This window comes from Euleptes europaea, chromosome 2 (assembly GCF_029931775.1).
Source record: "Euleptes europaea isolate rEulEur1 chromosome 2, rEulEur1.hap1, whole genome shotgun sequence".
In the NCBI taxonomy this organism is placed as follows: Eukaryota; Metazoa; Chordata; class Lepidosauria; order Squamata; family Sphaerodactylidae; genus Euleptes; species Euleptes europaea.
This window is the reverse complement of record NC_079313.1, coordinates 82,059,385-82,071,512: the sequence shown is the minus strand read 5'-3', so window position 1 is coordinate 82,071,512 and position 12,128 is coordinate 82,059,385. Positions and strand designations below refer to the sequence as shown.

General features: G+C 45.8%; 1 protein-coding gene across 1 annotated transcript in view; it reads left to right on the top strand.

Annotated features, from left to right (window-relative positions):
- Positions 1 to 12,128, top strand: part of CELSR2 (cadherin EGF LAG seven-pass G-type receptor 2) — a 120,277-nt gene that overhangs the window by 66,970 nt on the left and 41,179 nt on the right. Inside the window, exons 4-5 of the mRNA XM_056844804.1 lie at positions 8,116 to 8,231; positions 8,544 to 8,632. Coding sequence (XP_056700782.1) covers positions 8,116 to 8,231; positions 8,544 to 8,632 — 205 coding nt within the window. The remainder of the gene's footprint in view (positions 1 to 8,115; positions 8,232 to 8,543; positions 8,633 to 12,128) is intronic.

Below are 12,128 nucleotides of genomic sequence, written 5' to 3'. Positions count from 1 at the left end.
ACTTTACTTCCCTAGCTGGTTTCCTGCTCCTAATGTACTTAAATAATTTCTTATTGTTGGTCTTGATGTGTTTAGTGATATGTCCCTCAAAATCCTTTTTTGCATTTCTAATTGTTAACTCAGAGGTGGATCTACTGTGAAACTAATGAAGCTTAAGCTTCAGGGCCCCTAATCCTGGAGGGGCCCCCTGAAGCCACTTTTTTTTTAATGAGTGAATTTCTCAACAAAATCAATGGGCGTTTTTTTAGTGATAGAATCATAAGCCAATGGGTTGAAGTACTTAATACTGACCTTAGAATACGCTCTACTACCCATTTTATATGGCCTCAAAATGTCCCTGTAATTGGTCGAATTTCAAAATTTTCTTGGGGGCTTGTAGCGCTGGAACCCCCAGCTGTAAGGGCTCTCTGAGCTCACCAGAACCTATTCATAGCCTACATTTTGGCAGCTGGATCCTTAAATCCTTCATTGGTGTACGGCTTAATAGTTCTATGGTTTTATTTCATCATTGTATGGCCCATTTTCAAGGACTCCATCCTGTTCTCCACCATTTGGGCCCCAAGGTCCTTGCAAGGGCAACAGGGCCCTTTGGACCTTGTTGGATGTTGCCCTATTGTTGCTGGTTGTGAAGGGGCCCCCATAACAGTTCAAGCTTCAGGGCCCCAAAAATGTAGGTCCACCACTGTGTTTACTTGCATTTTCTTTGTGCAAGTTTGTTTCTGCTTTTGTTTGCCTCGTTTGGGCAAGCCTTCCAGTTTCTGAAGGAAGCCTTTTTTTCTATTGGAGGTCAATAGAACATCCCCAGTACTAAATTACCTTTGTGACCTGGTATCGTTACCCACAAGGATTCTGTGGATGAGTCTGCCCTTTTTATGGTTTCTAGTTTATTCGACACAATGCCTTCTTTGATGTACATAGCAACACCCCTCTCCCCCAATACACCTTTCCCTGTCATTTCTATAGAGTAGTCTGGAGTTCAGTTGTAATTCCAGAAGAATACCAGGCACGTTGAGGTTAGTGACCCTCCCATGGACAAGATACAGCCTGCAGATATAGTCAGATATAGGCTGCTGGTGAGAGTGCTTCCTGATGCTTCCACTTCAAAGCACCTAGCAGAACTGTAGCTGTGCTGCTCTGAATGTTTTAAAGGGGAAACATTGGAAGTACTTCTCTTCTGTGGCTGTGACCATGTCCACTCTTCCCATTTCCAGCTAAAACAAAGGGCATATTCCTCTGCAGATGGGGTCGCTGAAGGTAGGTGCCTGACTGGGCTTTTGTACCAGCCTTATCCACTCTGTTACCTTCAAGAGTCAAAATCAGACTAGATGTACCATTAATCATTTCTGCTCAATAGTTCTTCATCTGCTCAGACTTTGGTCATAATGTTTAACCAATACATCCCAAGGACTCCCAGCAGAGCTCCCTGATATTGAGATTTTAAACAAAAAACAACTTCTCCTGCATCTCCTGTTTCATTAAGAGGTAGAGACAGACAGTGCAATTTCCAATGCACGTCAGAGGATGTTGTGATAGTCAGGAGCACAGATGGATTTAAAAGGGGATTAGGCAGATTAATGGAGGATAGGTCCTATAGTGGCTAGTAGCTATAGTGACTAAAGGGAACCTCCACATCCCTGAGGCAGTATACCCTGAATACCAGTGCTAGGAGGTAACACCAGAGAAAGGCCTAGGCTTCTATGCTCCTCCAGGACAACTAGTTGTCCAGTGTATGAAGCAGGATGGTGGACTAGAAGGTCCTGAAATAAAGGAACAGGACCTACTTTACAAAGAAATTGATCTTTTGCCGTATTATAATGATGAAAAGTGAGCTCTTACAATTAAGTTCTTCTACAGAAATGTTTAACATTCATTTTGTTCCATGAATGTACCAGGTGCTCTAGAATATAGGATACATACAGTCCCTGTGCAGAAGGCTTATAATGTACTTTAGAGATGAGATACACCTTTAACAAATATTTATGGTAGAATCCTTCCTAGAATGTACAAAATAAAATTGCAGAGTGGGTTTCCCATGTAAAAAAAATAACTCCCTGACTATATGTCAGGCAAAAGGGTAGATTAGAACTATATTTGTTTATTTATTCATTTAGGGTATTTCTATGCCACCTCTTTAGAGTCCTACTTAAGGCAGTTTACAATTAAAATATTCCAATATAAAAACAAGCTATTAAAAATGAGACATTGAATGGAAACGGTATAAAAACTATCCATAAACGAGAAGCAGACCATTAGAAGCCAGTAAGATGAAAACCCCTAATTAAAATCCTAGGTAAAAAGATATGTTTTTGGCCTGGTACCTGAAAGCAAGTAAAGGTATCATCGGGTGAGCCTCAAGGAGGAGGTCATTCCAGATGCAAGGTGCCGCCACCACAGAAAATGTCCTGCTTCTTGTCACTACCTACCTGACCTCTGAGGGCAGAGACACCGAGGGCAGGGCTTTGAGAGGCGGATCTTAACAGGCAAGCTGGATAGTATAGGAGAAGTACTTCCTGATGTGCTTGTGTAAACTTGATAATGGATAGTGGAAAAAATACATATAAAAGAAATATGCCCTTTAAACATGGGGCAAATAACTTGTTTATGTGACTTTGCTCCTAGCAGCATCTTGTTGGGATGTTGCATGTGTAGAGTAATTACACATGCTTAAGGAACATACCAGCGCAATGTTTGTCTGAGCTACAAACTGAGCAGTGGACCTCTGGCCTGCTGAGCATACGCAGCTGCTTTGCATGGATAACACCAGGGACATTTGTCGCTGCTTCACACGAAGAAGATTCCCCATGATGTGCTCATTGACACTGCGAATGTAGCTGCATTCGCAGCAATGGAACATACATGTGGGAGGAATCTCCATGTTTTTGCTAGGTCTCCCATTGTGCTTGCCACCCCCCTGCCGTGGGACCACACAATTAAAAGGGGGCTTTTTTCACCAGGGATTGTCTCCACTTTAGAGATATAGTACCAGACTGACTGTGGGAAGCTGCCATATAGATGGGCCATGCTTGTTCTTTAGTTTCCTGGGTCTAGCCTCTTTCACCCTTCCAGACATCTACTGCTGGCTGGGGCAGGGGGGTACAATGGCTATTCTCTAGTATTTTGCTCTCTCTTATGTTATAGGAACACCGTTAACAGCACCCAAAGTGGAACCTCCTCCAGGGGAAACCAGCCCTCGTTTCCCATTTTGCCTTTTCCCCCCATGGAAAGCATATTTGCTAGCTAAGGCCATTGTCCTGATATAAGTCACTTGAGCTACTTGGATGAGATCACATAGCCCTCCCCCCCTTTCCTGGCCTTGCCTACACTTTAATCCTCCCTAGTTCCATCCTTATTGTTAGCCTAGTACAAAGGGTCCAGCCAGCCAAGGCCCCTTTGTCCCCAGTCAAGGGTCGTTGGAGCCCCCAATCTGCTCTGCACTTGTCACATTTGTTAATGTGTGTGTGTGTGCGTGCATTATGCCAAGTGCTGACAGCCTGTAATGAATCGGCTCAGGGGAGCAATACACTGCGGGGTCACCAGGGAGTGTAAGGCCTGTGTTGCTCAGATGGGAAGCATGTTTGGCACCCTTGATAAGCAGCAGTGGGTGATGAGCCCAGCATTCTCCACCAGCTGCAGATCTGTCTGCTCAAGTAATCCTGCAAATCAGTAGTCTGGAAGTACAGTTTGGCTCTGACGGGTGAGCATTTCTTCCATGTGGCTTATAACCAGAGTGGAGCAATGCTGCAAACGTCTGAGCTTTGGGACTATCCAGAGTTTATTTACTTCATTTACACCATCCTTTTCTCCCCAGTGGGGATCTAGAGTGGCTTATAACATTCTGCCCTGCTCCTTTTTATCCTCACAACAGCCCTGAGAGGTAGGTCAGCTGAGAGTGTGTGACTGGCCCAAGGTAGGGTTGCCAGCTGGGAGAATTTGGGGGGTGGAGACTGGAGGAGACAACAGGACACGATGCTGTGATGTCACTTGCAGGTCAGGATCTGGGAGCAACTTCACAGCATTTCACAGCATCATTTTTGCTCCTGCTGCTCCACTGAGTGAGGGCAGGTGCCAGAGCATGGGGGCGGGAGATTGCCTTAAAATGCCTGCTGTGGCTGACAATCTGATAACCCTAACCCAAAGTAAGCTTCCATGCCAGAGTGGGGATTTGAACCTGGGTCTCCCAGATCTGCCACTCTAACCACTACACCATGCTGGCTCTCTAAGCGACAGACAGGAACAGTTGGCTTTTCCCTAGTGGGGCATTTCTGCTCAGGAATAGATGGGAAGTACAAATTTGATTTGTGCAGGGTTGATGGAAAATTCCGGTTCTGTGTTCTAAAAGAAAATGTGTGTGAGATACGGCACTGACACCCAGTTTTCATTTCAGTGCTTTTTGAACATGTGAAATTTAATGTGGAATGTCAAGAGCTGGCATATTTAATTTGAATACCCTAGAAACTGGGCTATTTAATTTAAATCATCTGACATTTTCAGGTTCCTGCGAAGTGATGTTTCTTTTAAAGATGTGTGTCATTGGTCACTAACAGTGAATATACTATTCAGGGTGTCTTGTACTAAGAGACGGTATATCTGAAGGTCTAACTAATACAGTACATTGCCCTTGTCCTCCCATCCATCCTGATCCTGTTTACCAGAGGTACACTATGAGTCCTGTACACTGGGGGGATAAATTTGGATCAGTACCACAGAGTGCAGAGGGCAGGGGCTTAAACTTTCCCCTCTGCACCATGTTTCTAACCTGAAGCAGCCATTTTTTTTAACTTCAAGTCTTGGCTGCCTTATGGAGACCCTGTGGATTTCAAGACTTCCGAGCCTCTGCATAGACACTCTGGTATCCCCTGGTGGTCTCCCATCCAAATACTAACCAGGGCTGACCCTGCTTAGCTTCTGAGATCTGATGAGATCGGGCTGTCCAGGTCAGAGTCAGAACGGCCCTAGGGAGCCACACTATGTGCCCTGTTGGGGAAAGTTCTATGTTGAAAAAATAATGCAGGGGAGAAGGCTTAAGACCTTCCTCTTGCACATTGCAGCACCTATCCAAATTGGGCCTCTGAGTACCTCTATTGCTTGGTTCCAGAGTCAAGGGAAACTATGATTGAATTAATCTAACTATAGTTAGATAGTTTGCAAGATCTGAGCAAGGCTGCAAAGACAGGACATTTTGGAGGACTTTGATTCATAGGGTTGCCATGAGTCAGAAGCGACTTGTCGGCACTTCACACACACACACACGCACACGCACGCACACACACACACACACACACACACACGCACACAAAACTATAGTTATTTTGAACATCCTAAATGTGGAGCACCCCACTATATGTTCAATCTGAAACCATATCTTGAAGCTGATTTATTAACCACAGTTAGTGTTAATGATCGTTTTGTATGCCGTATGAATGCGGACATCCTGGCTCAATCCTACTTTAGTCCTTTCTTACCACAGTGCCATTTGGGATACTACACAGGTCCTTGCAGGGGAGTGAGTGCAAGAATGAAGGCAACGAAACTAGTATTTGTTGAGGCAACTTTGAGTGATCCTCTGTGAAGTGGATCCTGGTGTTGGAAATTAACCACAGTTAACTGTGGTTTCAACATTGTATCTGAGCTGACCCTCTCTTATGAATGCTGTTCTAGAGCTGGCTCATACCACATATATGGCTGTGGATTGGTGAATTATGAATACCACTGTGGTAGACCTGGGGCAATGGGACTGAACTGGGAGAATAAAATTGTGGTAACTGTGCGAAATCAGTGATCTAACTTTTGCTATCTCACCCTGCAGGGAAGGTTAGTGCCCTGCGTAAAGAATTCCCTGTGTTCACAGGGAAGACTAGGCTAAAACACGTTGTCTCAGGCATCCTAACAGACAGGCAGGTTTTATTTTAAATAGGGTGCCTTCAAATATAGGATTCTTTCACCTGAAATTTGAAGTGGTGCAGTCTAGGAAGGACTTATTATCATGCATACTTTCTGTTAAAACTGGCTCTCGTGTATATGGAAATAGCCCATCCTGCTCTGATAGGAAATAGTTTACAAATTAGCTATCTCCTGCCATTTCCCCCCAACTCCTGGCAGTCAGTTCTGCTCATTTCCTTTCAAATATGGTTTATTGGCAGGGTGAAGGTACTGTGTTCCCAAAATACAAGGGTAGTCCCCCTAAGGAATTGGCCAGCAGACAAAGAATGAGGTCACAGGCCACCTGTGAATGGAGCTGGGCTTGTTTATAAGACTTTTAATTCCTGAGTTAATTTCCCCATCACTTTCCATTCCTAATCTGTAACCAAGTGGCTACATAGCACAGTGCTAGCAACAAGCCTGCCTTTGGCCTGCTAGAAAGCATTGCAGAAAAGAGGAAGGATATCCTAAAGCTTTGAGCTTTGCCGACTAAAAACAACTGCAAAGAATAAACATGCCCAAGCCTGTAGCCCATCAACCTGCCCCAGATTTAGTCCCATCTCTTTGGTCTAGACAGTATCACAAGCAAATCTCCACATTCCATAATCAGCCAGGGGCTAACATGGCTTTGATATTTCACTGAAACCTATCTAAGCGGCTAATTCCCATGACTGTTTTTTAGTAGAGTGAATGTTCCTGAACTGGCTTTGTTTTTTTTGTTTTTTTGGTGGTTCTGGCAACTGGTATTGTGAATTCTTTGGAATCATGTCAAGTTTCCAGCCAATCACACCTCCTGGTTTAATGCCCATTTAAAAAGATTTTTACACCTTTAAGTCCATTGCAGTCAGTGGACTTAGAAGGATATCACTTTGCTTTGGACTGCACTGATGGTTAGCTGTCATCTTGGCAGCATTAACAGTCAGGGGAGGTCCACACCCACTCTTAAGTGGATCATTTACTCTTACTCACATTTAGTCTGCTAGTATATTCCCTCCTCAGTCCATCTGATGAGATGCGGGGGGGATAGAGAATGAGTGGCCTGGCTCTATGGCAGGTTATGAATTGAAAATGATCAGAGTGTCAGCGGTTTCCCTCTTACTCAGATCCTTTTATGAATCTGCATGTGTTTATCTGCCTGTTCATTATCATCTGATAATCTGACCCTCACTCTGGATCCTGATTTAACTGGGAAATGTTACTCTTGGGTTCCTAATTCCTGATCCTAATTTGGTTCCTGCATTTTCTCTGTATATTTCTTGGGTCTGCTCAGGCACTTGCTTTTCAGCTTGAGACCTTGGCTTGGGACTTTACAGCATAAATTCAGTTACAACGTGCAGGTCTCCAGTTTTGGGTTTATATTGTGGTTGGCAATGACTGGATCCTCCTGATCCAGTGTAGTCATATCTCTTACAACACACCAACCATTTGTAAAGTGTGCAGTGGCATCTTGCTCATTGGTTCGTAGAACCTGCTGGCTACAGTTCTCCACTGACAATGGTGGAATTGGTTTTGTGCACTCAGCCTCTAAATTTCCCCTTGCTCTTATTCCTGTGCTGTGTTTACACACACAGCCACTCACTGCCAGAATTAATGAATGGAGTGTCAAGGTGGGGGAAGGGTGCCTGGATGAGTCACAGCTGAGCCAGCCCACTTAGGCGCTCCTTTGTGTTAAGGAAGCAGCACACCTAATCACATAGGAATGCCTTTGTTAAACCCAGCTTACTTGTTTGGAGAAATCTTGGGAACCTAGCAACAACCAGCTCAGAGCCACTTCACACATGATGAATTTCCTACTTGTACAGGAAATTGTGTGAATGCTACATGTCACAACTATCAACTGCATATATGGTTATTTGCTGCAACGCATGAACATGTTGTAGGAGGCCATACTTCTCAGTGACATTCTTCTGTGTCCACATGTTTGCAGAGGACAAACAGCTGTTGATAGGTATGCGTGGGTCCCAGCACAGAGTCGAGCATGTCCTATAATGTAGGACTGTATAGGACTGAAAGGGAAAAATGGTTTTGTCTTGCTAGAGCCTTTCCATGAGGGTGTTAGCTGCAGAGTTTCTGCCTGGGCAGGAGATTCCCCCAATCCTCTTACCTCCGTGCCTTCTACCACTTCTGCTGTGAACGTTTTGAAATGGAATGGTGGATCCTGGATAAGAGGACTCACTTCTCTTTTCTGTTGGGCAGGTTTGCCACCAAGGAACGGGATGGGCTGCTCCTGTACAATGGACGTTTCAATGAACGCCACGACTTTGTGGCACTGGAGATCGTGCAGGAGCAAGTGCAGCTTACCTTCTCAGCAGGTACGGTTGAGCTCCACCCCATGAGCCCCCCAAGAGTTGCCTTAGCTGCCCCCTCTCCTCTTCAATATTGCCAAGCCCCTTCCCCCTTCCCCCGGAGCCCTACTTCTTATCTCCTCGGCCTGACCTCTTCCACACCACTGCCTTATGCTGCCATTACCCCAGGGCCACCATGGTTAGCATAGATGCCTTCTCTCCTGGGCCGTTGTGGGAAATGGTAGCAGGATGATGGTGGTGGTGATGTTGATGATGTTGATAATGATGCATTCCCTCCTTGAGATCCTTTCTCTGAGTTGTGTCTCATCCTTTCCCCAGGAGAATCAACCAGCACAGTTTCCCCATTCATTCCGGGGGGTGTAAGTGACGGGCAGTGGCATACTGTCCACCTGCACTACTACAACAAGGTAAGACTCTCTCATACTGAACAGAAGAAGATAGCTGGTGGAATGCCCAGCCCATCAGACCACAGCAACCTGCATAGGCTCTGTGCAGAATTCTATGCTAGCTTTGGGGAGGGGCCGTGGCTCAGTGGTAGAGCATCTGCTTGGCATGCAGAAGGTCCCAGGTTCAATCTCTGGGATCTCCAGTTAAAGGGACTAGGAAAGTAGGTGATGTGAAGGACCTCTGCCTGAGACCCTGGAGAGCCGCTGCTGGTCTGAGTAAACAATACTGACTTTGATGGGCCAAGGGTCTGATTCAGTATAAGGCTGCTTCATGTGTTTATGTGTTCATGTGTTTTTCCAGTTTGCTGTGCTCTGGGTAATGATTGGATATTCAAGGACCAGTGGAGGTCACTGTTGCCAACCACTGTCTAAACATCTGGCTACTCTAGACTCCCAAAGGCTCCCACTGTTAGCAGCCATAGTGCCCTAAACACAGAGGTTCAGATGGTGGTGGTTCCCATTCGATGGAGTCTCAAGAAGTCATTCTGTAATGAGGAGGCTGCTGACAGGGGGTGAGCAGCTGGTGCAATTGTCACGGGCAGCTGCCTGCTTCAGTTAATAAGCTTGGGACTGAGAAGGGCTGCCCGGGGAATGGAGTGGAACAGGGAGATGCAAGCGGATACAGAGGGGGAGGGGCAGGGCTTTCTGTATGCTGGAGGTGGGGAAGAAGGCGGTGGCCAAAGATTTGGAAGGCAGATTTCAAGAATCTAAGGCTTCACAGCAGGGAAGCTCAGCAGAGTCCTTCCCTGCATTACTTGCTTGCTGTGTCCCTGTGCGCATGCTTAACCCGCCATTCTCCCGCGGAACTGTGGTTCATTTTGTAGGCTCTGTAGGTTTGCCTTTCAGTTTTTCAATAAAAGGCATCATGCTGATTCAAAGGAACAGCGACACAGAAGGGGCTTAGCACATGGATGTCCTGCCTGAATGTGATCCTCTAGGTCCAGAAACAGCTCTGGATAATTAGTGTTGACTACAGGGAGACCCATGTAGTGTAAGAAGGAAGTGTGCCAGAGAGTTTGTGTCGTAGCCATGCAGACTCATGAATGGTGGTCTCATAGACAGAGTAACTAGTGACCTTATACTTACCTTGCTGATGATCTGAGCTCCCATAAGTGCTTTTCTGCTTTCAGGGGTCATGCCATGTTCAAACGGTCCCTAGCCTTTTATCACACCCCTGAAAATGCCCAGGGCCTATTAGAACTCTAGCTGGTCACCAGGGGTTATTGTCACATGTTTAGGACACAGTGTATTGCATCAGTATCTTGGTTTGAAGAATGAAATAATAACCGCCAGAAGCTGGGCAAGAACTCATGGTATACTGAAGAGAATGTGATGACTACCAACAATGTGCTAGTAGGTAGTGTACTATACTGCACAATTCGCTATCAATTTCTTTGAGGTTTTTTTTTTTAATTTCACTTTGCCAGTGCCTGTTTCTGTTTCCTGTCAGTCTAACTGGGTTAATGAGTAGTAGCAAGACAGATCAACATGATTGTGGTGAGCAGAGCCAGGAAAGCCCTCCAAGCTTGGGGCCTCTTGCTGGAGTGCAGTTGGAGTCCAGTTGCCTGCTCCCACTTGGCGACTCCTTGGCTGGGATTGGGTGTTGGCCTTCCAAACTCCTGGGAATGTTTCTGAGCACAGGCATCATCGCCAATGAGCTGGATTGCCTGCGGCAGCTTCATCCAAGCACACAGTCTCTGGGCCAGCAGACAGTTACCTACTGTGGTAGCGCAGGGAAGAGTGCCAGCTGCACAACACTTGCAGTCGGTGCCATACTGGCAGCTTCTGCCCTAAAGGTCTCAGTCCTATTTTAAAGGGGCAGGCATCCCACAAAAACACCATTTACCAAAGAGGTAAAATGGGGATCCAGGCTACCAGCATGGCTTGCCAGGGGTGTTAGCTTATCAGTGAAGGTTTGTCAACGGAAAGTTAGCTGTGTTGTTGCTTCATGGCCTGGAGGCCAGGAGCATGCTGAAACACTGGGGCAGAGGAAGGGTGTGGCATTGCTGTTCCACAACAATCTGATGTTGCTCCACAACACCCACATTAACCATAAATCATGATCATTGTGGAAAAATGTGTATAGTGCTTTCTTTTTCCTGTCAAACATGCTTAGAATAGAAAAAGGTAAGAGTCCAGTAGCACCTTAAAGACTAACAAAATTTCTGGCAGGGTATGAATTTTCGTGAGCCACAGCTCACTTCTTCAGATACAGCTAGAATGTGAGTCCATCTATCCATAAGTAGAGAATAGTGAATATCCTTCTCTATTTAAGGATAGATGGACTCAAATTCTAGCTGAATCTGAAGAAGTGAGCTGTGGCTCACGAGAGCTCACACCCTGCCCGAAATTTTGTTAGTCTTTAAGGTGCTACTAGATTCTTGCTTTTTTCTACTGCTACAGACAGATTAACATGGCTACCCTTCATGATCCATGCTTACAATCTGGGATCATTACAATCTGGGATTGTGGGGATACTGGCAGTCAGCTTCTTATATGACACTGGGGAAATGGTGTGTGTGTGTGTGTGTGTGTGTACCTGGCCTCCTCCTGCAACCTGAGGTTTCTAGGGTTTGTTGACTAAAAGTCAATAAACATTGACTTCCGTAAAAACAGTATTTTGGGGGCTTCTGCGTCGTGGTGAATGACTCATGCCAGAGTTAAAGTCATTGACCAAAGGATCTTTCAAGTATCTGGGAGGGTAGGCAATGTCACATGCGTGTCATGAACAAACTCTGGGTCTCAGCTCCCTGCCTGTCAAGTGGGGTAAAGCAGCAATGCTGTTTGTTCCAAGGAAATAAGTACAGTGCATTAAAACCAGTATAAATCCCTGCCTGAGCTTGGGAAAGCCTGCAGAGGTTCTCCTTATCCTGCTGTAGGAGCTGGGCTACCTATGACGTGAACTCTTTTCTCCCCATGACCAGGCTGTTCCTCCTCTAGCGTGATGCTTCTACCACCTGAATAAAAAGGGAGGGGAAGGACTGTTTGCCTGGGCCAGCCCAGTCCTACTTTGCTCCCAATGATCATGGACTTTGGAACCTCAACTCTCTTCCAAGCCTGCCACTGGGGCATACTGACCCATATAATTCTGTGTAGCCAATTGAACTGAGTTCATGTTTGTGGAGTCAAATGGGGTGGAACCACAGGCAGATCTATCTCCCTGTCTACTCCTGTAGCCAGTGGAAGGAATTTAATAAAGGGGCTGAGACAGAGCAGTGGAGCAGGAGGCCCATGAAATTCACTGGCTGGGTAGAGTTGACAGAGATTAAATAATAGAGGCATCTTTCAGACTGGAGCCCTGATCTGGATTTTCCCTTCCTCTGAGGCACTTGCAGGGATACCGTAATCAATTGGGGTGATGGTTCCACACTGGCTGTTTTCATGGGGAACTTCCCCATGTCTATGAGGTACTTTAGCTTACAGACTGTTCAGTTTTGGTGTGGGGGGGTTGACATGC